Source organism: Camelus ferus, chromosome 33, assembly GCF_009834535.1.
Source record: "Camelus ferus isolate YT-003-E chromosome 33, BCGSAC_Cfer_1.0, whole genome shotgun sequence".
In the NCBI taxonomy this organism is placed as follows: domain Eukaryota; kingdom Metazoa; phylum Chordata; class Mammalia; order Artiodactyla; family Camelidae; genus Camelus; species Camelus ferus.
In genome coordinates, this window is record NC_045728.1 from 19,212,183 (window position 1) to 19,239,504 (window position 27,322).

At 41.3% G+C, this 27,322-nt stretch overlaps 1 protein-coding gene across 8 annotated transcripts in view; it reads left to right on the top strand.

Annotated features, from left to right (window-relative positions):
- EXPH5 (exophilin 5) overlaps positions 1–27,322 on the top strand; it is an 87,180-nt gene that overhangs the window by 46,992 nt on the left and 12,866 nt on the right. For 3 of the 8 annotated variants that reach the window (XM_032472710.1, XM_006174889.3, XM_032472709.1), the window contains exons 2-4: positions 9,697–9,857; positions 12,255–12,417; positions 20,725–20,770. In XM_032472710.1, the coding sequence (XP_032328601.1) occupies positions 9,806–9,857; positions 12,255–12,417; positions 20,725–20,770 (261 nt within the window). In that variant the 5' untranslated portion in view covers positions 9,697–9,805. Of the gene's footprint in view, positions 1–5,350; positions 5,372–9,696; positions 9,858–12,254; positions 12,418–13,136; positions 13,435–16,577; positions 18,275–20,724; positions 20,771–27,322 lie in introns of those variants that run through there. The other 5 variants (XM_032472712.1, XM_032472714.1, XM_032472713.1 and 2 more) reach the window with 3 other exon arrangements.

Sequence of the window (27,322 nt, forward strand, 5' to 3'; positions counted from 1 at the left end):
TATGAAAACAAATGTATGCATGTATATGCATGACTGGGACATTATACTGTACACCAGAAATTGACACAATATAACTGACTAAACTTCAATAAAGAAAAGAAAGAAAAGGAAAAATTAAAACAAGCAAAAAAATTTAATGGCAAACAAAACAAAACAAAAACCCCAGTCCTTTCAGAAGTGCAAACAGGGAGAGGAGAGGCCAGGCCCTGGATTGTTAAGCTGCCTGTGCAGCCACTGAACAAGGGCTTTTGCATTCTTTACTCTGCCCTTCCTGGCTGATAACTCACCGCAGTTGTCCTAAAGCCTTCGCTGGAGTATGAGGGATAGGGAACCTAGACCTGGAAGTGTCACCTTTCTGGAACAGGAAAACAAAGGCACAACCCTGTCCCAAGATGCTGAGTTTCCTTGAGGGTTTCAGGGTTTGAAAGGTCCTTGCTTGGACAGATTGATCCTATGTCTGCTATGACACTAATTCAATGTTTAGGCTCTGACACAGTTCCCGCCCCATGCACTCATATGTGCTTTTCTGTGTGTTGTGGTTGCTAGGCAATATAAAACCAAAAAAATGTGTTTGAATTCTTGTGTAGGAACATTTTAATGCTGCTTTAATTTCCTACAATTCAAGTAACAAATCCACTTTTGCAGGATTCAGTGTAATGGAACAATTCGTTCTAGGGTTCCCTGATGACTGAAACCATAAGACTAGGGTAGGGTGGGGGATTCGGGGGACATTTGGTCCTTGAAGCCAAGAGGAGAGGGTTGATAGAGATCATGAGTTTTAGCTGCCTGGAAGGCAGAATAAGGTGTAATAAGATGGGTCATGTACTGGAAGGCCAGCTGTGAAAGCAGACAGATACATTTATGGAAGCCAAGAAAATAAGAAAAGTGGAGGGAAAAAAATGTGAGTTGAGGAGATGAAAAGGGAGGTAAGAACAGCAAAAAGAGGACCTGATGCCCTCGGCAAGGGAAGCTGGGAAGCGAACTATTTTGAGAAATTGGAGATTTTTCAGACAAGAAAATGGAAACTATAATTCCTATTTTCTGGCTTAGAGGCTTTATTTGCTTTCAAGATGTCTAACTGCTCTCTCTTCAATCACATTTAAAGGATCATTGCCACCTTTTTAATTGGCAAAAGCCATTTTGGGCTTAGATCAATTGCAATGTTTATTTTTAAAAAAATTTTTTTAATCGAGGTATATAGTCAATTACAATGTGTCAATTTCTGGTGTACAGCATAATGTCCCAGTCATGCATATATATACAAATATTTATTTTCATATTCTTTTTCATTAAAGGTTATTACAAGATATTGAATACAGTTCCCTGTGCTCTACAGAAATGTTTTTTAATCTATTTTTATATATAGTGGTTATCATTTGCAAATCTCAAACTCCAAAATTTATCCCTTCCCACCCTCTTTCCAAACAATTGCATTGTTTATTAATGGGATTAGTAGTCCCCAGAGACAGTGAGATGGGTCAGGAGGTTTTTTAATGAGGCTTGACTTCTCATACCAGCTCTCCATCCCAGACAGCTCCCTCCTGTTGGTCTCTGTAAGTGAGGACACCACATCTGGGCAGCATTATGACTGCAGAATCCTAGGAGATGGTGGCTGCTCCATGCATAGTGTCTGCCCTCATTTGTTATTGCTTTTATTTCACCTGAAGACAAGAGGATTGACCTGATTATGCTTTGAGCCTCATTTTAGTTTTTATAAGATTTCTCAGTGATTTAATTCTGATATGAGAATGATGAGTCCTTTGACCATCCATTTCAGACCAGAAGGTTATCTTCCAGATAATCTCATCTGTGTCCATTTCTTAAAATTGTGCGTAACAAACCATCCCAAAGCTTAATGGCTTCAGATGACTTCTATCATTAGCCCGCAGTTCTGAGCTGGGACCGCCCAGGGTCACTCATCTGGCTCCAGCCATCTGCAGGCTGCACGGTGGCCGGATGGTCTGAGAGGGCTTCACCCACGTCCAGCGGTTGGTGACAGCGCTCGGCTGGGCCCCTCCCTCTATGACCCACCCTCCCGGAGGCTAGCCCGAGCTTCTTCATGCCAGAGGATCCAGATTCCGAGAGGGAGACGGCAGGGGCTGCCAGGCTTCTTGAGGCCTGGGCTGGGAACTCTCACAGGCTCACGTCATCACTTTCAGGTGCTCTAAGCAAGCCCAAGACCAGCCCAGACCCAGGGGGCGGCGGGACAAGATCACTGCACAGAGCGTGGTACCTTCAGCCGTAATCGTGGGGGCACCTTCAGCCAGAGTCGTGGGGGCCTGCTTTGTAAACAGTCTCCCGCATCATTTAACCCTCTTTCACAAATGAGGAAAACAAAGCCAAGAAAGTTAAACACTTGGCCAGGATCACCCAGCTTAGAGCCTGACCCTCGTCCAGTGCGCTTTCTACTACCTGATGGCTACTCCACAGCAGGCCAGGATGTGGTTCTCGGGGAGCAGACAGGTGGGGCCAAAGACTGGAAGACGGAGAGACAACTGCGTATCATTTACTGAGCACATTCTCAGGGGTTGGTGCGTAATTAATTAGTAATGAAAACAGAGATGGGGACAAAGACCTGCTCAGAATAAAGGTGGACCAAAAAAAAAAATAATGAGAAGCAAAGGTCAGTGAGGGCTGGGGGGGCAGCGGGGAGGACAAGGAAGAGGAGAGGGTAGGTGGGTTCAGTCCTCAAGGATGGAAAATAAAGAAAAACAAATTTAAGTCAGGAGGAGGAACCTCAGGGGACAGACTCATTCGGCAGGTGCTAGAATGGAACTGAAGGCAGGACACAGCCGACTATGATTTCTGTGAAAGAAGAGAGAGCAGAGCATTTTGACATGGAGCAGAGAGGACTGGTGCTCAGCAAGACAAGACCTGATTTGGTTTTGTCAAGTTAATCAGCCTGGGGGGAAGAGCAAATCACAGGCGTAGACAGCAGGCCCTCGTGACGTGTTGAGTCAAGCTGGACTAATGAAGCAGACAAGCTCTGTGCTGGTAGCTTGTCTCTCTCTGTATTTACTTACACCTATGTCCTTTGTCACCCCGAGGTTATTCTCACGGGCATGAAGTGGACTGCATGCTCTAAATGACTGGCTGAGTGTATAATAAACCGAAGTAGATTGGGAAGAGCCCTGTGCAGGCTGGCCGTGAACTTGAATTCCACTCAGCGAGAAAATGTTCTCTCTTGTCAGACTGAGGCCAGCTGAAACTTAACACTGATTTCTTAAGTTTCACACATCAAGGCACCCCTACTTAATGTTCTGACTTTTTTTTTCTTTTTTTGCTAGTGTTGAGTTGATTTGGTATTTTGGGGTTTTTTTTTTTTAAGCCTAAACCACTGGTTTTGAGATTGTTGTGCTCTTTTTAGTACGAGAAGCTCAGTCAACCACCATGAGTGACAGGCTGTATTTATTCTATATTACATAGGGCTTTACATATAAGATTAAGGAGGTAAGCTACGTTACCCAGAGTATTTAGACTTTTATGTCATTCATAGTATCCCTCCCTAGGGTTATCCTTACTTCAAGGGCCAGAACTATGTGTGTCACTTCTTTAGTACTAAGTAAACACAGTGCCATTTCTGACTGCCTTACCCTTGAATTTTCTCTCTTGGCTGTGGGCGTTCACCCCCTTTCTTGAAAACCTTGGAATACTTCTGCTTTAAAAGCCATGAATTTCTTCAAAATCATGCCCTTTCATTTATATACATATAACCACTCTCTGCATTTCATTTCTCATTGTCTTCAGGAGACAAATGAACATAAACTACAGATTAATTATGTTTTACCCACCGTAGACCTCATCAGAATGAGGTTTCTATAACTCAGTGTTCAAAATCTAATCAGAATAAAAGAAACCTGGGGAAAATAATTAGAGCAAGTAAGAAAAATAATGAGTTTCTTTTTCTTTTTCTTTTTTTCTTTGAATGACTTTATTCTTTTAGAACAGTTTCAGGTTCACAACAGAATTGAGCAGAAAATACAGAGAGTTCGCACACAGCCCTCCCCACCTACACATATACACTCCCCTACCCTCAACATCCCCCATCAGTGCGGCGTATTTGGTACAATGGATGAACCAACATGGGCACATTATTATCAGCCGAAGTCCATAGCTTACATTAGGGCTCACTCTTGATGTTGTACATTATATGGGTTTTGACAAATGCATAACGACATGTAGCCACCACTATAGTATCCTACAGAATACTTTCATTGCCCTAAAAATCCCTTGTTCTCCATCTATTCATTCCTCCCTCCCTCTCCCCAAGCCCCTGGACACCATGATCTTTTTATTGTTTCCGTAGCTGTGCCTTTTCCAGAATGTCATTTGGTTCGAATCGTAGTTTGTAGCCTTTTCAGACCGGCTTCTTTCATTTAAGTAATATGTCTTTTAAGTTTCTTCCATGCCTGTCATGGCTTCATAGATCTTTTTTTTTTTTACCATACATTTATTTTTTAATTTACATATATGTACTGTTCATTCTTTCTAAGAATGTTTAGAGCTTTAGCTTTTTCAACTTACATAGTTACCAAAGGAATAAAGCCAATATTAAACATACCAATTCCAGTGAAAAACTCTAAGGCATTGACTTACAAACTGATAAAATGTACAATTACCAAAACATAAAATATAATTAGTAAACAGACATATGGGAAGGTGTTCAAACATCATCACTTACCAAAGAAATGTAGCATATTTTTTTAAGAAAAGGAAACAAAAATTCTTAGAAGAAACAAACAGCTGCCCGCAGTTATAAACATGCCTTGAAAGTGTTACATTCAGAACATAAAAATACTCAAAATGATAATATTTACTCTTCCAAGTGTGTACACTGCTGGCATGAGTAACATTGCTATAGCCATCTTGAGAAGCATTGTGGTTGTGTGTATAAAGAATCACAAAAATGTTTTGACTCTTTGAGGCAATAATTCTACTTCAGTGTCTGTCAGAGTCACTGTGAAAATAGAAAATGTGCACTGATGTTTATTACAGCAATATTTATTAGGGAAAATCACAATGTTCTGCACTGGAGTTTATTTAGTAAGTAAATCATGGAAATCATAGCAGTTTGAATATTATGCAAATATTTAATGATTACTCCAAAGATAAGTAATGTTGTAGGTATTTTGTGTATAACTTTTTTGAAGATTATATACCCATTATCTGAATGAATGGCATCTTCTATGCACCTATGGAAATCAGAAATTGCGGAATCTTCCTTAACGTGTCTCTGTCCTTAACCCTCCAAAGTTACTTCATCACTTGGTAGACAGTTTTACCCGCTAAGTAGCTCTGAACGCGTTCTACTTTTCCTCCACTTCACCACTGCCATCCTGGTCCAAGCAAACCCCTCGCTCTCCTAGACCCTGTAAGTACCCTGACTACTCTCTCCTATTTTCCGCTGGAATCTTGTCTCCACCTGATGCTAGGATGATCTTTAAAAAAAAAAACCCACAAAAAACTGTAACTTATTGAGGTATATTTGACATTATTCTTTAGTTTAAAAACTTTTTTAAAAATTATTTTACAGCATTAGTTTCAGGTGTACAACATAATATTCAATATTTTTATATATTGTGAAATGATCACCACAGTAAGTGTAGTTAACATCCATTATTACCACACATGGTTACAAAATGTTTTTTCTTGTGATGAGGACTTTTAAGATCTCTGCTCTATTAGTGATTTTGAAATATTCAATACAGTATTATTAACTATAGTCACCAGGCTGTACATTCCATCCCCATGACTTGATTATTTTGTAACTAGAATTTTGTACCTTTGACCATGTTCACTGATTTGTCCCACCCCGTCACCCCCTACTCCTGGCAGTCACCAGTCTGTTCTCTGTATCTATCAGCTTGTTTGTGTTGTTGTTGTTGTTTAAATCTCACATATAAATGAGGTCATATATTTGTCTTTGTCTAACTTATTTCATTTAGCATAATGCCCTCAAGGTCTATCCATGTTGTCACAAATGGCAAGATTTCATTATTTTTTATGGCTGAATAGTATTCCATTATATACACATATATATACATATATTCCTTCATATATGTGTATATATTTTGCATCTTCTTTTTCTATTCATTCATTGATGGACACTTAGGTTGTTTCCATATCTCAGCTATTGAAAATAATGCTGCAGTGCATACGAGAGTGCACATATCTTTTTGAATTAGTGTTTTCATTTTCTTCAGATAAATACCCAGAAGTGAAATTGCTGGATCAAATGGTAGTTCTATTTTTAATTTTTTGAGGAGCCTCTATACTGTTTTCCACAGTGGCTGCACCAGGTTACATTCCAACCAACACTGCATGAGAGTTCCCTTCTCTTCTTGTCTCTGCCAATACTTGTTCTTTCTCATCTTTTTGATAGTAGTCATTCTGACAGGTCTGAAGTGATATCTCATTGTGGTTTGATTTGCATTTCCCTCATCATCAGTGATGCTGAGCATCTTTTCATGTGCCTGTTGGCCATCTATATGTTTTCTTTGGAAAAATATCTGTTCAAATCTTCTGCCAATTTTTTAATCAAATAGTTTGGGTTTTTTGCTATTAAAGTGTATGAATTTTTAAATATGTTTTGGTAATTTACCCCTTATCAGATAATATGATTTGCAAATATTTTCTGCCCTTCAGTAGGTTGCCTTTTCATTTAGTTGATCTCCTTTGCTGTGCAGACGCTTTTTAGTCTAGGATGATCTTTTGAAAGTGCAAATCTCATATGTCATGCCCCTGCCAAGTCATAATGCTTTCTCATTGCTCCAGGACTAAAGGTCAAATTGCTTAACCCAACCCCAAATATTGCATGATGTAGCAGCTAGCTGCCTTTCTGCTCCCTGCCCCCCTCACCAGTTAGTCTTCTCCACGTCCACATTCCAGCCAGGCCAGCCTCGTTTCAGTTCCTCGCTTCTTTCCTTTGGGCGCACTTGCTCCATAGCTGCTTCTCTTCGGCCTGGAAAACTCTCTCCCAGAACCATGTAACCACTACCTTTTTGCTTCATCCCTCATCCTTCAGGTCATATGTTATCTTCTTAGGAAAGTCTTTGCTTCTGCTTCACGTAACCAGGTCCCTTTGTTATATGTTCTCATAGCATTTTATATATATATATATTTTCCCCAATTTAATTTTTTATTATTTGCCCCCACTCCTGCGCCAGCAGAATGTAAATTCCATGAGGGCCAGGACTTGACTGGTTCACTGCTCTTTGTCCAGGGTCCAAACGTGTGTTGAATGAATAAATCGTACTTACCACTCTTTGTTACTTACATTTTCATCATTACTGGGCTCACATCTGTCTCTCCAATTAGCTGGTAAGCTCTCTAGGGTAGGAGCTTATATCTGCTCTGCTCACCATTGTATCGCTGCATCTTCTCTGTAGGAGGCCTTCCACAAATGTATATTTCATAAACTTTATTACAGTCATGTGAAAAATGCAGAAGAAAAATAGAGTAATATTGATTGCTTCAGGATTGTGAAAATATGACTGATATTTTCTCTATAAGAAAAATTATAATAAAACTAATATAAATTTAAAAGTCACAATTAAACAAAAAGAAAAAATAGGTCCACATATTGTCCTTATGGAATAAAAATAATTTTTAAAAAGCCAGAAATGGGATTGATGCCTGTAATTATTTTACTCTAAGAGATGAGGGGTTTTGATTTTTTTCCCTAGTGTGTGCGAGAGGGCATATCATTTTCACATAGCTGCAAACATAGATAAAATGTTCTCTTTCGTTTTTTTCTGCTTCATTTTATATCACTTGCATTTTTCCAAGATGCTGCATTACCTGAGTAATTATTTTTAGCAACTGCATAATGTTCAGTTTATGTACTTCGCAGGGGGCAGGGAGGCATTTCTTAAGTTTTATTTCCTAGAGTAGAATTCACACACTGTGTGAGTATTCACATAGAGGTACAGATTTCTGACCTCACTGGCCAGACGTTAAAAAAGAAACTGGTGGTGACGGATGTGATGCAAGAATGGAATGAGTGAGATGAAATTAAATGGAGTGTGATTATTGTAAAAGAGAGTCAACGTTACATCGTGCCTTTAGCGAAAAAATAATAAAGTTATGTTTACTAGAATGTTCCTAAGTCAGGTAGCTCGACTGTCCTCTGAAGTGACAAGGGTGTGTGGAGGAGTAGGTGGGCTGGATGGTCCTGAATGTTGGAGTCTGATGATTTGGGAGGGTTTTGAGAAAGCAGAAGTCATGTACAAATGTGGGGCATTAACACATGAGGAGTTAATAAGTCGGAGGCAGCGAGCGCTGGTTAGAAGCGGGTATTTGTGGTCTCTTAGTCTGTCAGTAAGAGCAGTAGCAGTCAAGACAGGAGTGACCTGGCACAGGGGTGGCAGTGGCATAAGGGGAGGCACCAATGCAAAGTATGTGGCCCAGACGTGATGACTGCTTTTCAAAATGCAAGTCTGGGCAGGATGGCCTCTGGCTTCCCTCTCAATTATTTGCTAAAATGACAGTATCATAGCCCCAAGCAGGAGCCGGACTTGCAACCACCACAGTTCACTGCCCTTAACCCCAAATGAGCGACTCTGCAGCTGTCTGGCTTACTGCTTTCTTAGTAACACCAAGTCTCCAACACTTGAGCTTCCCAGAGGACCCTGGATAAAGGGCGCCCATGGAGTCACATGAAATTCTTTCCAAAACAGCAGAACTTCGCGAGCTGGGAGCCCAACAACCAGCCTGGCTTTTTTGTCAGAGCTTTGTCAAGCTGGCCGCTTGCTGAGATGTGCCATTATGTTCTCCAGACTCCCCTTTCTGCTCTGTTGGCCTCAGTCCAGGGCTGTCTCCCTCTGGATTAAACATCTCTCATTTCCAGACAGATCTAGGGTCCTTTTGAATGGAGCAAAATGATCTGCTTTAAAAAAAAAAACAAAACCAATGATTTAATTAAGGGCTTAGAGCAGCATATTCATTTGAGAGAAGACTAAGCAAGAAGGGGCAGGGAAGAAGGAAAAAGAAATAATGGCAGAATTGTGGTTCTGGCATTCTGGAAGCCTGGGTCCATCACATCTTGCTTACGCTGGCTCTTCCTGTCCATCTCAAAGTACACTGTCCCTCACTGCTGAGCATTAGCTGCGCCCTCATTCATGGGCTCTTGTGGTGTTGTGTTTAAAGAATTCCACGACCTAAGACCATTGCATTCAACAGTTTCTTTTCTGCATGGAAGCTTTGATCTTTGACCGTGGGATGGGCAAGTAAGGGCCCTGTCTGTTACAGTCAGTCACTGGTGAATCCCCATGGCCTAAGCAGGGGCCTGCTGATGAACATTGCTCAGTAAACATCTAAACAATGAAAGAACGAATGGATGAATGGATGAATGAACGAGTAATCAGAACTTGAATACTCTAGTTTCTCCATGTCATTAAAATATCTATCATTCAAATGCATTATTAGGTCAAATTGGCACTATGCTCAACCCACAATGTCCTCAGCAACTTGATAATTTCAACTACTAGCAAAGACTTTTAAATTGTCATTATATTTATATGAATACAGCCAAGATATATATACACAGTGGTAAAAAGGAAACTCCAGCTACATCCAGTTTTCCCCCAGGACTCAGAGATCACACAGCGCCTCCGCTAGGCAAAATTTGGCTCATCACGTGAGTTTGCACTTGATGTGAAGAAATTTAAAGGGTGCATTATTTTTGTTTGATTTCAGCAAACTCCAGAAGACAAAGAGAGATATCAGATGGCTTCAAGGAGTGACTGGTGAATGGTTTGAAGAAATTCAAAGAAAAAAGTTTTGCAATGAAGCAGATGTTAGCCAAATGTTAAAGCAACCACTTGCTTACAGGCTGAGGAAGGGGATGGCAGAAAATGGTAAGAAAAAAAATAATTAGATCTACATTTTTTTCCCTTATAGCATCTCATTGTAGATAAGGGCTCAATGGGTTCTCCAAATTAATCAATCAATGTTTAGGACTTTTTAAATCATAAGGGATGGAAGTTTTATAACACAATGCACAATAAAAAGAGTAAACTGAAAATGACTGTAATGTCTTGGGGGTATGTTTTTATAATCAGGCAAGGTAGTGTAGTGGTTAAGAATACAAGCGTCAGTATCCAAAAGGACCTGGATTCAAATCTCCACTCAGTCTATACATTCTCTATTCTATCAGAATTCATGTGACTCTTTTCAAGTTACTTATTCCCTATAAGCCTCAATTTTCTCATCTTTAAATGGGTATGATAATACCTAACTCAAGGAGGATGTGAGGATTGAATAAGATTATATGTATAAAGTACTGAGCTCTAAGACAGTAAGCACTTAAATGGGATGATGATACAGAAGGAGGGGGTGACAGAGAAGAGAAGGGGAGGGAGGGGGAAAGTGGTAGGGGAGCCACCACCCTTCTGGTACTTTGGTAACTTAAGCCCCATAAATGAGTTCAAACAAATGCCCTCCTTGGACATTCCAACTCTGTGACTTTCAGCATTTCTTTTACCTTCAAAAATCATTTATTTTTTTTTTAATCTATAAATGAGGATAATAAAACCTGCTTTCTCAAGACTATTTGAGAATAACAAAGTACATTAGAAATTTAAAATACTGTAACAATATAAAGTATTGTTCCTGCTAATAGAGTCACATTGACTGCTTTTGTTATATGTTACTAACTTTAGTAACATCAAGAAACATGTAACAATATTTCTAAATTTATGTGTTGGCAATATTTTGCAACTCCCATAATAAAGAAATGTATCTAAAAAGATTCACAAGTCAGATTTTTAGATTCACCCCATATATAGCATTGTGACTTTCCCTTTACCTTGAATTCCTCAAACATTTATAAACTTAGTATGTCTAAAAGTATTACAGTGTGATGGACTTGGTATATGTTGATCTTGTCTTAGGATTTTTAATACTCATATTTTTTTCATTGATGACCAATTTTTTTTAATTGAAGTATAGTCAGTTTACAAATGTTGTATCAATTTCTGGTGTACAGCACAATGCTTCAGTTGTACATGAATATACATACATTTGTTTTCATATTCTTTTTCACCATAAGCTACTACAAGATATTAAATACAGTTCCCTATGCTATATAGTATAAATTTGTCTATCTATTTTATATATACCAGTCAGTATCTGCAAATCTTGAACTCCCAATTTATCCTTTCCCACCCCCTCTCCCCCTGGTAACCATAAGTTTGTTTTTTATGTCTGTGAGTCTGTTTCTGTTTCATACATAAGTTCATTTGTCTTTTTTGTTTGTTTGTTTTTTAGATTCCACATATGAGTGATATCATATGGTATTTTTCTTTCTCTTTCTGGCTTACTTCACTTAGAGTGACATTCTCCAGGGCCATCCATATTGCTGCAAATGGTGTTATTTTATTATTTTTTGTGGCTGAGTAGTATTCCATTAATACTCATATATTAAATGGTATGTTATCTATACATATATATTATGCAGATCTCTGTTACATGCATACCCACATATAAACCATATATGTAGCAAATGCATATACACCGAGCTAGATTTTTGATGGGAATAAAGAACACTCTCAAAGGCTTTATTTCCTTTTCCTTTACTTTCTTTGGTATAAAAAGTTACATTATCTATCAGTATGGTTTTAAAAGCACCAAAACAAAAATTTCTGAAGCACAGGGTAGTTAAGAACAGCATGAGAATTGAATGAGGTCCCTGACACCTTACCTTTGGTTTTGGATAGCCTTGGGGAAGACACATTGAGAGTGAGAGGAGGGACATTCTACAGATCTGCAGTGCACAGTATGTATTGAAAGGTTCCCTCCCCTTTGTGAGGGTTTTCTCCACTCAGCAGAACCGTCAGAGGCAGAGGACTCGCCCTGATTTCTGACGTCTTCACGTGGGGATGCCTGTTGAATTTCTAGGTTCTATGGGGGGCGGGGGTGGGAGGCCTTAGTCCTCCGAGATATAGTTACCTGCAAATATTTTTTTTTATTTTTTGCAACATTTTATTACAAAGAACTTTAAACATCAAGAAAAATTGAAATGATCTCACCATCTCAATTCTACAAATAACATATTGTTATATTTGCTTTATCACATATCTATCCATCCATCCATCCATCCTTAATCCACCTTTTTTTTTTATTGAGGTATAGGCAGTCAGTTTACAATGTTGTGTCAATTTCTGGTGTACAGCACAATTTTTCAGTCATACATGAATATAAATATATTCATGAAAATATTTTAATCATGCAAAATGTTTGCAATTTTCTTTTAGAGCCTACAGAATTACAAACATCAAGATCGAAAAATACCCTTAATCCAAGAAACCCAACATCCGTGCCTTCTGGGCAGAGCTTCAGATCATCGTTTGCTTCCCTGTTCTCATTCAGAAAATCCAGAAAGGAAACTTCAAAGCTTCAATCACTGGGACAGAAAGGGTGAGTTAAATTTCGATCATGTGACAGCTAATTCGTTATCTGATACCAGAGGCCAGCAGCCTGTTTTGTGTTCATAATGTTTAATGTTTGTTCTTAGAGTTTAATTTCAGATAGTAACAAAGGAAACAGGACTGAGCAAAGTTCTTAAGAAACCATAAAACCGGGCTCATTTGAATTGCAACTTCTAAGCAACTGCACAGGTCTCAGGAAGTGGACTTGGTGAGCGATGGGTTAAATGTTGGGAAATAATTACTGACAGATTCTCCGTTGCCCCAAGACCCTGGTCTATGCCCTGGTTGGGAAGATACATTTAAATTGAAACTACTCCTTCTTTGGGGAGTATATGTGTCAGGAGAGATGGGATATAAAGAGTAAACAAGTGTAAATGAGATGAGCAGAGAGTAGAGAAAAACTGAATTTGGAAACAGAGAGCAAAAAAATATTACCACCATTAGAAATATTGAGGGCAGCTGTTCTGATGTAGCTGCCCAGAATTTAAACTGAAGGTGGAGGAGGAGAAACTTTGGGGGCAATGGAGGCATCGTTCCAGATGGCTCCCAGTTGAGAACTGTGTAAATCAGTTCAACTTGACTCATTACGTTGTTGGATTGTTTTGTGAAAAACAAACAAGGCTTTGCTTCCAATCAAGCTGACTGCTAAATATTTTCAGCCCGTCTTCCTGGTTGAAAAGCTTCCCACCCTCTTAAGGTGTTGGCTTGGCACGTGACGTGTTCTGTGTGTGCCATTAAGCGTGCATTGCAGCGCTAACTAAAGGTGTTGGAGGTCACTCTTGCTGAAAAACAGTAGGCAGCCAGCAGCTGGTGAGGCTTGTAATGAGGCTCCCGGACTTGGAGCCCAGCTCTGTCCTCCCCTCTTGCAGGAATGGAAGGGTTTTTGCTTCCAGTTTTCCCCTGAGGCTGTTTTTGTCTTTGATGAAATAATGAACAGCTGAACAAAATGTAGATTTATGTGATTGTTTCTACCAGAGTCACTTCCAAGGAAATATTCTTCAAATAGGTGAGTTGTTTTTCTTTGTAAAAAAGAAAAAGGAAAAAAATGTTTTGAAACACTAGTAATTCTCTCATTTGGGAATTTAAACTTGAGGAGTATTTCCTTTATAGGAAATATTTTTTTAAGGAGAAAACAAACATTCCTAACGTGTGGGGAGCTGGGACTTAGGATATAATTTGTGTTTCAGGTGATTTTCTCTAAGGCAGAGTATTTTATATATAGCTGAACAATCTAACATTAGTCAAATGTAGAAAAAGTTGTGGAAACTGTTGACTTTATTGACAAGTTATTTCCAAGCTCATATTGCAAATTGCTGCAAAAGTGGACCAAAGAAGATAAAAGATCTATAATCTTCATTCAAGGTATCATGTATTTTGGTTATAGACCAAATGGAAAAAATTGAAACTCTTGCAAAATTCTGTTCAGCCACTGTTCTTCTGTAACAAAATTACTTGTAGCTGTCTTTTAACCAGACACAGCATGCAAAAATGAAACAAATGTAAGCATATGTGTGTGTGTTTAGCAGTTTTTAGAATGTGTCATCTTTAAATACATTTTTAAAGGGATTGAGACGATCCTTTTATTTTATTTTACTTTATTTTGGGAAGGGGGAGGTAATCAGGCTTATTTATTTTAATGGAGATATTGGGGATTGAACCCAGTACCTCGTGCATGCTAAGCACTCACTCTACCACTGAGCTATACCCTTCCCCTCCAATACATTTTATGTTCAAACCATAAGTGGGAGTAATTGTGCTGGTGCCGAATATAACGAAGGCACTGGGTTGTTTTTGTTTTTGTTTTTGTTTTTTGTTTTTTTGGTTTTTGGGGGTTTTTTTTGTTTGTTTGTTTTGTTTGTTTTGTTTTGTTTTGTTTTGTTTTTGCTGCTAAGAGGTTCCAGAAGATAAAACGTAAAAGTACACCCTTTTTTATTTTAAAATATGAGTATGACCTAAATATCTGGGTATAAATCCGGAATGTGACTATGTGCGTGTTGGACCGGGAGAGGAGGGTTGTTATACTATGGGTACTACGGTAGGAATTTAAATCGCCTGTCACACGTTCGGAGGGGCTCTCTTCTCTAAAGCAGAGCCTAACTTTCTTTGGCAGTTCTGATCTTTTCGAAATACACAATCAAGCTTCAGAATACAGACTCGGTTCAGGAGCTCCTCCTTGCCCATAAGCGCAGCGGGAGGGGCTGACAAAGGGCCCCGGGGGAAGCACAGTCATCCTGTGTCGGGCAGCAGTCAGGTTTCTACTTGCTGAAGCCATCAAGGCTGGATTTTGTCACACTCGGTGCTTCGGAGAACGAGTCAGCAAGGCGGTTTAGAGGCTGCTCTGGAAATCACAGCGAGAGAGCCAACCCATCTCGGCAAAAAGCCTCTATTCAGCCCTAAAGGACTTGAGTATCAGAGAAATTTCTTTACCATTGTCTTTTTCTTTTCCTCTTTTTAAGCTATGATTTAACTGAGAAATGACACTGGACAATGGGTAACTCTCCTCAAAAGAAAAGAGACCATTATTTCACTAGATATACGTATTCACTTTAGAAAGGCCCAGCCAATATAAGTGTACGGTATGTTGAAGCTTCGATTTTCTATTATCAGTGGATAGGAAGCCATAGGATCATAGTGACTTCATTAATTCATAAAAAGGCAGTATGTTTTGTTATTTCTGATTCAGATATGACTGGTTTCTCCTCCCAAATTTATGCACTTCCCAAATTTTCCCATTATTATTTTAAATCTATTTGTAAATGATTGAACTGCACCCTCTGTAACTCTACCCTAACCCCAGAACAAAGAAAAATTTCCATGAATGTTTTAATTTATTTACTGTTACACAATAAAGTCCAAAAAAGTACACATAGGAAAGGAGGTGGTAGAGTGCATGCTTAGCATGTTTGAGGTCCTGGATTCAATCCCCAGTCCCTCCATTAAAATAAATAAGTAAATAAAATAAAATAAATAAGTAAACCTAATTACCTCCCCCCAAAACAAAAAGACAACAATAACAATAAATAAATAAATAAGCAAAATATTTTAAAATGATTTTTAAAAAGAATATTAAAAAGAAAAGAAAAGTACGCCATGTACAATTCTATCTTCATATCTGTGGGGCATTGGTTGTGGGACGCCCCCCATCCCCAGGGATACCAAACCCCACGGAAGCTTAAGTATCTTATACAAAATGTACAGTTAGCCCTCCGTAACTGCGGATTCAGCCAATTAGCGGTTCTGTCCGCAGTGAGTTGACTCCTGGAGCCCTCGGGTATTGAGGACTGGATTGCGTATATATTTCCCCCAACATTTCCCTGTATGTCGTGTTTCCTTGTGCCTTGTTTCGGGGCATTTACTGCCTGCGTCCTATGGTGCTCAGTCCATACCACAGAATTTCTGCAACTCCATTGCCTCACAAATGCCTTCCACAGAGTTTGGCAATTTCAGCAAGTGCCTAATAGTGTACGTCATGAGCTTATAAATGCAGCCTTCCTGGCTGTCAAGTAGCACCTACAGTTATTTTTTTTTCTTATTCCAGACCCGCATTATTCCACCGATGCCCTCCCCACCATGAATGGGTGATGTGACAGACACCCTCTGATCCATGCTCCAACACACTCCACAGTGAAGTCGTCCCTCCAAGGGGGCCACTCACTCCCATGTCCTCACACGTCCTCAGAGCTGTGAAGCCATGTGCCACCAGTTCAATATGGTGACTTTGGGGATATGGACCTTTCCCTCCTCTACTCTTTCCTTTGTTGGAGTCCCAGAGTGAAAGCAAAAGAGAACTAGTTCATCAGGCTCATGAGTAGCATGGACAGTTAAATTCAAGTTGGCGTCTTTCTTTTGAGGACCATCACAGTGCGTAGTACATAGCAAGTGCTCACTGCAGAGCTGTGGCCAGAGAGTGAGTGTGTGTCTGTCCCCTACCCTGTTCCTTCAGGATGATTTTTTTTACCTCCAGATGCAAAGAGTTTTGGTAGGTCCACCTCGCTGCTCTTCAAGACACAGGAAAATGGGGCATGAGAAGATGGCCATGTCCCAGGTCTCAGCTGAGTCCCTGGGACGCACCCCACCAAGTGTGGGTCCTTGACTTTGCACAGGAAGGAATTCAAGGGTGAGCCGCAGTTGAGTAAAAGTAGACTTATTCAGAGAGATACACTCCACAGACAGAGTGCAGGCTGTCCCAGAAGGCAAGAGAAGGTCACAAGGTGTGGGGGTTGTTAGTTTTTATGGGCCCGGTAAGTTCATATGCTAACAAGCAGGAAGACCATTCCAGCTACTTTGGGGAAAAGGCTGGGTTTCATTCCCAGGAACTGGGCCACCACCCACTTTGTGACCTTTTATGATCAGCCTCGGAACCGTCATGGCACCTGTGGGAGTGTCATTCCCCACGCTGATGTGTTACAGAGAGCCTGTAATGAAGCTCGAGGTCCACTGGAAGTCAAATCTCCCACCATCTTGGGCCTCAAGGTCTGTTGGGAGTTTAATTGTCCGCCACCTTGGTGTTAATTGCTGGGTCATTCCTTGAATGGCAGTGCCCTGTACCCTTCCCTCCTGTCTCATTCAGACATGCCCAGATTTGCCTGATCTGTCATAGGCTGTACACAGCTGAAGCAGCCCAGCTTCGACCTGAGTTTACATGAGCAAAAAGGTCAAATACTATTTCGGAAAGTTAAAAAAGCAGATTTTTTTTTTCCTGGATTCCATTCCTCTCTCTCTGTCTCTCTCTCTCTCTCTCTCCCTTTCTCTCTCTCTCCCCCTCCCCGCCTCTCTCCCTTTTCCTCTCCCTCTCCCTCCCCACCTCTTTCCAAATGTCCCACTATATCGTCTTCCTTTCTCCTGCTTGAGAGCCTAGGCATGAGTTGGACGGCACAGGAATGCAAGACACCTAGGTAGAAGGAGAAATCCGAGGAAGCAGGATCCTTGTTTGGAAGTGCTCCTCCAGTGATCCCAGGCGTGGTGTCCCCGGATCGACAGTAGGGTTGTGGTGACAGGAGGAGACGCAAGGCAAAGGGAGTGGTTCCCGGTTGAGCTGGTTGATCATTAGAATCTCACCAACATTTTAAAATAGTGATACATTACCAGTCCCCAGCCTTGTGATTCTGATTCAGGTCTGAAGTGGGGCGCTTTAGGTTTAAATCTCCAGGATGTCTGGATGCTCATCCAGGCTTGGGAACCTGGGTGGCATAGCTTCTTACCCCCACGGTGGGGAGGGCCGTCAAATTCCTGGCATGGTTCTAATAGCTGAGGAGATGACTTCTCTTTCATTTATTTATCAAAGTCTAATCCGGGTTAGATACCGTGTCTCTTGGTAGAGATAAAATTGTGAAAATAAGGCAAAGTCCCTGCCTGGAGGACTTTAGAATCTAGGAGGGACACCCGATGCTGCGTGTGGTCGGGCAGGAGGTGCACCACGGAACTCTGGGAAGTGCCGAGCACATCATGGTCTTCATGGATTTGTGTGTTCGTGGTGGCGATTTTCTGGCAAATGACAGTAAGGATCTTGAGGAAAGGCATCCCTGTAGAATTCACATGGGGATGCCATCTGTCCTGGCCGACATCCGAGGACTCTGATGATTGTGGTATAGGGTAGTGAGTACTGTGGTCAATACACGGTACTCCTGCCAGGAGAACAGCAAAGGAGAAGCACTTAACTCAGGCTGGCGGATCCAGAAACCTTTCTGGAAAAGGAGAGCTGATTTCTGAAGGCCACAGAGGACTGAGCTAGGGAACTACAAGTCAGGAGATTGCACCCAGCAGAAAGAATGACACAGCAAAGATACAGAGACTGGAAAAAAGCAGGAACTCATGTGGGTCACCGAGGTTCTGTGACCCCACGTAAGGTGAGACTGGAAGGAGGTGGGGTGGCAGCAGCTGGCAGAGGCCAGAGCTTGGGGACCTTGTACGTGCAATTAAGGAGCTTGGACTTGGGCTTGTAGACAGCGGGGAGCCTTTAATCGCTTTTCCAAATAATACCATTCTTTTCCTTATTATCTATATCATATTTCATATACAGAAGCATATTTCTTTATTATATAATACACATATCAGATAAAAATCACTCCCAGCCCACTGACCTGGGCAAACATTAATAGTTTGGTGTATTTCATGCCTGTGTGTATGTGTGTATTGTATATAATTCTTCCATTAAACAGAGAAGCAACATAATCAGATTTTTATTTTAGAAAAAGTACTTTAGCTTAGTGGTTCTCAACCAGGGGCATTTTTGCCCCCGAAAAGACATTTGAGAATGTCTGAAGACATTTCTGGTTTTCACAGCTGAAAGGTGGGTGCTATTTGCATGTAGTGAGTAGGGTCAGAGATGATGCTAGATGTCACCTAATGCATGTGACAAACCACTACACTGAAGACATGCCAGCAGTGCCGAGGCTGAGAAGCTGCTCTGCCCACCGCTGGAGAAGTGAGAGTGCGTGTGAGAGATGTTCACTGCGTGATATCAGTAGGACTTGAGAGCAGATGCAGAAGAGATAGCTTTGTGTCCCTTGAATCACGAAGCCCGGAGGACTTTAACCAGCATACCTTTCATGATTGCACTGTTGTTTTTATTCACTCTGCAAGTGGAAGCCGTTCATATCAGACACATAGATTAACTTTAAGGCAAGAGACTCTGGACCTCCAAGCCTCCTGAGTCCTACACCTGCTACTGAAATCCACATGGCACCCATGGCCTTGCACGCTGTCAGGGAGCGGGCATCCTTCCTCACAGCACACCCTCGCACTTGGTGACACTCTGCCCCTGTTGTGGTCTGAGCATCCTCTAAAGTTGCACCTTCCAGCCTCCTGCCACCCTCAGAAGCTGATTCTTGCCCTCCGCAGCCTGCTGCCTTCTCTCCAAGTCAGACCGGGGGCCTGGTGAGCTGATGAGAGTGTTGAGGTGTGTGGGGGCACCCTGAGGCCGGCAGCCCCACAGGGCTCTGGAAAGAATCTGTGCAATCTGGCACACTCTCTTGGCTCCAGGCTAACTGAATTACTTGCCAATTCACAGCCTCCCTTCCTCTTTCTCACTCCAGGCTTGTGCTCAGGCTGTTCTTTGCCCCTCGCCTTCCCTGTTCATCCCCAGGAAGTGCTCACCGGCCCCTCTGCATTTTCAGCTTATCTTACTTACACCTCTGTGTTGTCCTTACCACGTCGTCGCGGCTGGCGTTTTGGCTCTTTGTCTAATGTTTCCTATAGTAAAGCCTCCCAGGGAACAGGGTCGCCGTCTCAGTCATATTTGTTTCCTCCAAAGCACTCAAAACAGTGCCTGGTGTGCAGAAGGCACGCAGGCTCAGTAAAGCTGTATGGAAAGGACAAACACAAATAAAAGCCATCTCGAAATTCTAAATATGATGAGCATAGAGATGGTATTTCAGAATAATATGAAAAAACCCATATTAATTTTAATTTGTTTAAATGTTGAGCTAAACTATAAAATGCATGTGGGTTATCTTTTAAAAATATTGTTTGACCTCCGGGTTTTTTGCTCAGCTTCCATGAACCATGATGCAACTAGGATTTTGAAGGAAGGCAGATTGCATCTTGCCACTTTTCATTGATCTGACCAAATTCCCAGCTTTTTAAATTCTTGATTCCCTTTTGCGGTTCTCTTAGTGAAGGAGAGGACTTGATGTCATTTAGAGCTCTGAGTCATCACAGTCTATTAACTCTTAAACTGTAATTCAGGCAGGGCACCCTTGCATAGGATTATAGATTTAAAAGATCAGCATTTATCTCAATTTTAGACCTATGTCTTGTAAATTTTTCACCTTCTACTGAACTTTAGAGAAACAACATAAATAGAAAGGCATGGTTGTTCTCTTCCAAGATGATTTCAGAATAAAAAGGCATATGTTATAAAAATAAACATCCTAAAGCCATTTTTATAAGGTTTGCTTTTAAAAAAAAAATCCCTTTATGAATTGAGTCTCGTTCTCCCTTAATCTCTCTTTAAAATAAAGATGTACAAAGGCAAAAAAATCTGTTTCCCGTTTGCAAGAAGAGTCTGTGTGCCATGCTGATTAAGGACAGCCCAAGATCAGTCAGCCTGCAGCCAGCTCTGAGCGCAGCCACTAGCTGTGTACCTTGGGCAGTGTCTTCTAACTTCTCTGCCCCTCCATCCTCTGATCTGTAAAGTGAGAGCTGTCACAGTGTCCACTTCTCAAGAGTGATGTATCTAAATGAGGGCACATGCCTGTGGAGCGTGAGAACACTGGTAAACACTCAACAAATGTGACTATTTCTGTTACTGTGTCTTCATGCTATGTTCAAGTACGAATCCAAATTCTTTTCACAGATGTGACGGCCACCCACCTCCTGTGTCTGTGAAGGGAACCGCTTTGGTAAGTAGCCAAAGAACTAATGGTCACGCTAAAGAATTCAGAATTAATGTAATTCCTGGTTGGTTACCTATTTAAATAGAATTCTCCATGGCTCAGTTTTATATTTACTTGAGAAGCTTAGATTTCTCCTAAAAAGCTCCAGGTTTCCCAGTTGTGATGGGTTTCCAGTTGGCTGTGGTACTGAAATGCTCAAATAGCAGGTTCTGCCAGGAAGAAGTGAGGCCATCGTGTGTCCACTGAGACCCTCATTAGCATCTCCGACGTTTTACCACATGGCGCTCCCGTAGGGCTGCAAAGCACTGGGCAGAGGAAGAGTTTATTTGGGAATAGCAGAGGAATTGCAGTTTGGGACACACAAACTGTAGCTAGCAGTGGGCAAGTTCAGGGTTTGGGGTGGGCTGTATTTGGGCAGGGAATGTCAAGAGAAGAGAGTTCAGTTAAAAATCTGTTAAAATCAAAAACAAATGGAGACCAGATTTGAAAATTTCGAGATAAACTTGCAGACCAGTGTGGGTCTAGGCTAGGCCTCTTCTGGGTAAGATCATCATTTGTATTCAAAGAGGAAGCCACTGATAGGTGAGATGCATTGGACAGAACAAGTTCATTTGGGGGACCGACCCAACATGACCCTCCACTTAAAGGGCTTCAATTTAAATCTACCTCTGTGTTCATACTAACAAGATTGAGAAGCTGTAAGTTTTCTTGCTTATTTGCAGTCACGACTTTTGATCTGTGTACACCTCTGTCTTTCTGAGTCACTCATGTGGTTTGGAGATGAAAGAAAGATGGAGTTTTGGAAGGGACCTAAGTGTGCAGGAGGAGGATAGAGGCATTTTTCAATTGACTGTGCCCTCAGTACTAACATCTTCCTTTCTTCTTGTACAAAAAGCATGGGGTAGAATTCTGGTGAAGAGTGCATAAAAACAGAGGTTCTTTACTTCCCAAGCAAAAGTGAGCCTCCTTTCCTCTTCAGAGTAATGCTACTTCTTTCTAGATCACATGGAACCCTCTGTCTCTCCTTTATATGCTTGAGAACTGACCACGATGCCAGCCCCGACAACTGCCACATGCTAGTGGAGCACCTGCTACCATCCAAGCACCTGACACTGATCATTTCATGTAATCCCCTGAGGTAATTTATGAAGTAGGCACTGTTATTATTCCCATTTAAAGAAGAAGAAGCTGAGGTTCAGAGAATTTAAAGATCATGCGCAAGGTCACACTGGTAAATGGTAACAGTCGGGACTAGAAGACCCAGGTGTCTGTAACTCCACGCCCAGAGTCGGAAATGCCTACATCTCCATCAGCCCCGAAGCCCGTTTTTTGCTTATGAGCCCCAGTTGCTCGCTACCTGCAGACTCTTCTTTAACTGAAAGGGCACAACGCAGCTTTGGTCCCTGAAAGAACAGAGCCCTGCTCCGGGATGCCTCTGTACGTTTCCTCAGAGAGCTGCTCAGAGCTAACCATCCTCTACCATTTAAGAGCTAGGAAGTCTGAAACAGATGAGGAACTTAAAAAGAAAGACAGGCACCTAGAAGTTATAACACAGGAGAGCTAGTTTGGAGTCCCTGCAAGTTCAGAGTCCAGTATGAGGGTAAGTGGATATCCTTCTGTGACACTCTCTCTCTCTCTTTTTTTTTTTTTTTAATTTTCTTTTGTTTTGGCAGAGTGGGAAGGGTGGTAATTAGGTTTTTATTTATTTAGTCTAATTTTTTTTAATGGAGGGACTGGGGATTGAACCCAGGACCTCATGCACGCTAAGCACACGCTCCACCACTGAGCTATACCCTCCCCCCTCTTTGGTTCCTAGTTGCTTTTCTTTAACCATTTCACTGCTCAGAGCACATCAATCTAAAAGGTAAGAACTATGAATATAAATGAAAGTTTATAGTGATAGTTACCCCCAGTTAATAACTACTATAAAAAGTAGGAGATGCAGATACTAACTACGATATATAAAATAGATAAACAGCAGGTTTCTGCTGTATAGCACAGGGAACTATATTCAATATTTTGTAGTAACCTATAATAAAAAATATGAAAACAAATATATGTATGTATATGACTGAAGCACTGTGCTGTACACAAGAAATTGACACAACATTGTAAACTGACTAGACCTCAATAAATTTTTTTTTCTTAAAGACAATGGGAAAAAAAAAGCAGGAGAGAGAAAATCATGAAGCCGCTGTTGAAAACAAGGGTTCTGTATCACATGTAGATTTTCATTACTTACCCATGAAAGTCCTGTCCCCTCAGCCTGCAGAGAGATGGGAGGTGGCCACTGATGCCGCAGGGATTCTTGCCGAGATTTTTAAGATCGTGAACTCCCTCTCACCTGGCTGGCAGCCTAGCAGGGATTGTACAAAGGGGACCCCAACATTTTGCTGGAGGTCGTACTACATCTTTTGGCTGACCTTCCATTCAACAGAGAAGGAAGCTGCTATTTAAACATTTACATCAGCTTGAAAGAAGCAAAGGGTTTCAGAAAACAGAAATTTTAGAGCTAGAGAGCATGAAAGAATTTCGATCCGAAACGGAACTCAAGGATATAAAATGGAAAATCTCATGTGTGTTTTTTGAGGAAGGCAAAGCTTAAGGATCCAAAGACTGGTTTGCTATAAATGCCTGATTTACAGAAAACTGATAATAATATTGGAATTTTCTTAAATGATAGGGAATTGGTCAGGAGTTGCCTCTCATCAATTTTGGGAAGTTTTGCTTATGGTTTCCAGAGGCATGAACAAGGAATGACCCGGGTCAGGTTGGCTTCACAGAATAAGCTGGGTTGAGCTTGTTTGTAAGACTGGACTGGGTTTTATTTTGCTCAGAAAAATTTTCCAAGCTGGTCTACATTTTTTTTTTTTTGGTTTTAACAGACTCTAACTGAACTCTCCCCTCTTGACATTCTCTGCCCAAAAACAGCCAACCCCAAACCCTCAGCGGACTTGCCTGCAGCTAGCTACAGTTTGCGTGTCCCAAATTGTAACTCCTCTGTTATTCCCAAGCACACTCATCGCTTGAGCTTGCCTCAGTTTACCCCTTTATTTCAGTTGGGAGAAACTTAGAGATCTTCTTACTCACTGCTTCTTTCCACCCCGGCACTGTGACATTTTGGGCTGAATAATCCATTGTGTGGGGCTGTCCTGTGTACCATAGGATGTTTAGTGGCATCCCTGACCTCTACCTACCAGATGCCAGCAGTTCCCCTCCACTAAATTGTGACGATCAAAAATATCTCCGGGAATTGCCGAAGATTCCTTGAGGCGCAAATTGCCCCCTAGTTGAGAACCATCTCCTTATAGGAGAGGAATCCAGAGAAAGTAGTCACCATCTCTGAGGGGAGACAAACCATATGGCCTTGGCAGTTCTTGGTCACTCCTCATCTCTGAGCAAATTCTGGCTGGGTCTGCTGTTAGGTGACACGCCAGCTGTGCACCCCTGGAAATGTACCTCCACTGTGGCACTAGCCACATGGGCTGGTGTGAGCTCCCTGAGGCTGGGGCTGCGTCTGCTCACCCATGATCCCCACTGCCTGGCACGATGTGAGTCCTCAGATATTGAAAGAAGAAATGAATGTATTGTTTTAAGCCACACGGTGAAATGCTGGATGTGACCTTTGCAGGAAAGCAGGTGCGGGATAAATTCAAGAACATCTTGGAAAATTAACTTGTTGACTTAAGCCAAGGCATTTGATGACCTCGGTGAGCTTAGGGTTCCTCTCCGACAGCTGCCCTACAGGTTTGGCTGCCCTGGAAGTTCTCAGGTGGTCTGAGGTTACGCTGTGACCAAGGTTTGTTTGTCTCCTCATGTCAGAATTGCAGACAGTGTCAGTACAGTGACTTGGGGGTGGGGAAAGCCTCATTTTGCTCAGCGGATTCTACGTACCATGTTTAAGATGTAACTGAGACCTTAAAGCCGGCATCCTCCGACCCTGGCCCCTAATTCTGTGGGACACTTTTCTAACTCATAGGTGGCCAGCATCCGCAGGAATCCTCCAGGGTTCTCTGTAACCACAGAAGAACAGCAACAGCTCACAACAAGGACTTACTAAGGGCTGGACACCCTTCTAAAGTGTTTCACAACTATTAATTCATTTAATCCTGACAGTAACACTATGAGGTGAGGGGTGTTATTGTTTTGGTTTTGTTTGTTTATTTTTTTTTACATATATTTATTTTTTAATTTTTATTTTTTTTAATTTTTATTTTTCCCCTTAATGGAGGTACTGGGGAATAACCTAGGACCTTGTGCATGCCAAGCACACGCTCTACCACCGAGCTATATCCCCCACCCCCAAGGGGCATTATTGTTGCTGTTAATTTTTTTTTTCATTTTTCCAAGAAAGAAACTAAGGTACAGAAAAGTTAAACTTGTCCAAAGTTGTACAGGTATTAAGGAGCAGAAGCAGGATTTGGATGTGTGTAGAATTCACGTGCTTAACCATTATGCTTTCCTGCCTCAGACATGTTTTACTGAGTCCTAATGTAGTCAATATTCATGTCTCAATTTCTGTAATAATCTTCACTAAAAGTGATCTTATATATGTAATTTTATACCTTAGTGTAGCAAAAATCAATCCATAAATGTGTGCCTGGAATGTTTAAAGCAAGGTTCTCCTGTCTTCAGAGAGTTTACCACCTAACTGAAGATATGTATGTTAATAAAAGAACAATTAAGAACAATGTAGTGGAGAAAACAGGATGAAGGAATCAGACCATATGAGAGTCAGTAGCGAGTGTCTCCTTTTATTATTCCTGTGACTTGAGTAAGATACTTATCTGAGACTCAGTTTTTCCATCTGCAAAGTGGGAATGATAAGCCCTGCCTATTTCAAAATTTGTTTTAAGGCTCAAATGAAAGAAGATATATTTTTTTAATTTTTTAATGGAGGTACTGGGGGTGGAACCCATGACCCCATGCATGCTAAGCATGGTGGAGGTATACCCCCACCCCCAGCTATATACCCCCACCCCCAAGATATTTTCAAAGTATAATAAAAACTGAATAAATGGATAATTTTGTTCAAATATAAGACAGTACAGAAAAAAGTATATAAAAATGCATTGGAGAAATTCAGAAGTGGGAAATGTTATTGTGGGAAGCATACGTGGGAGTTCAGTTCGGTAAATATGAATTAATCCCTTATATGCTGATGCTGTGCTAGGTCCTCAGGATACAAAGGAGAGTACCATGCTCTCTTGGTTATTTTAGAAGTTGGTCCACTTCCAGGCTCCTTCTTCATGTTTCCTGGAATCCCTGGTTTCCTAGATCAGAGTGGGGATTGCAATGTGTGATTCAGGGAGGAAGGGGGAGTCTAGTGGTAAAGTAAGACTGGAAAGAATGTAAACAACTTTGATGTGACATGGTAGGTACCATACCAGAGGTGCCTAAAAAAACACGGTGGTGAATAATTCTTCCTGGGAGAACAGAGAACGTGATAATAGGAACCGGACTCTGAGGGATGAGTTGATTCTTTCCAGAAGATGAGGAGAAAGAGTGAAGATCAGGAGCAGAGATGCGGAGGCCTCAGAAAAATCGCACAGCATTTTAGTGCGTGCGTGTAGGGAGCTTGGAGCGTGGGTACTGAAGAGAGCTGGGGAGGAAAGGCTTACATCAAAAACTGGAAAAGGATTTTGACACGGTTTTGCTGCACGAAGGTGTGCCAGAAACGGGAAATAGGCGTCATCTTTATGGTGACTTTATGGCATGGAACCTTATTTGGAGGAAGATTCTTGGTGTAAATTGAGCCCTGACCCAGGATCTGTGTGTGCTCTGAGCCCAGGAGGGGTTTACCTCTGCTCTCGGTGACAAGAAACTTCAGAGTCTTCCCAGCAGCTCTAAACCTGTGTTTGGCCTCAGCCGGTGCCCCCAGCGGGGATACAGTGCACTGATAAACTAATGAAAAAGTCCAACAGGGTGATTCAGCACGGGCTCTGGAAAATGACAAACTGGGAATGAGTCCTTCCCTTCACCAGTGTGACCTGAAGCAAAAAAAAATGACCTGGCCTCTTGAAACCTCCCTTTTCTCAAGTGTGGTTTTCTCTAAGTGGGAATAATAATAGTACCAGCTTCATAGGATTGTTAAAATAATGAAATAAAGTAACACATATAAAGCCCTTAACACATTGCCTACAATAATCAATGTGTATTTACTGCTGCTGATAGAAGTAATAATAATAATAATGACAGTATCTCACGTAGCTTAAACAAAAGCTAGAGGTCTAGGGATGGATGAGTCATGTGTTCGATCTTCACTATGTCAGATGCCTACCATTGACTAGCAGTTACTTTTTTAGACAGTTCTATTACTGGAAAAAAATTCCTAACAGAGGTAAACTTGAACTCTCCATATTATCTCTTAGCCATATAATTCCTATCTCTCTGTGCTGAAAGCATCCTTAATATGTTGGGTGAATAGGGTTGGCCTTGAAGCAGAAGATCTGGGCAGAAATATAACCCAAGGAACCTATATTCAGAGCCTCTGGGTGGTAGATCCACTTCACAGCCTAGAGAGGTTCATCTCTTCACCTGAGTCTTCAGTTCATGTAC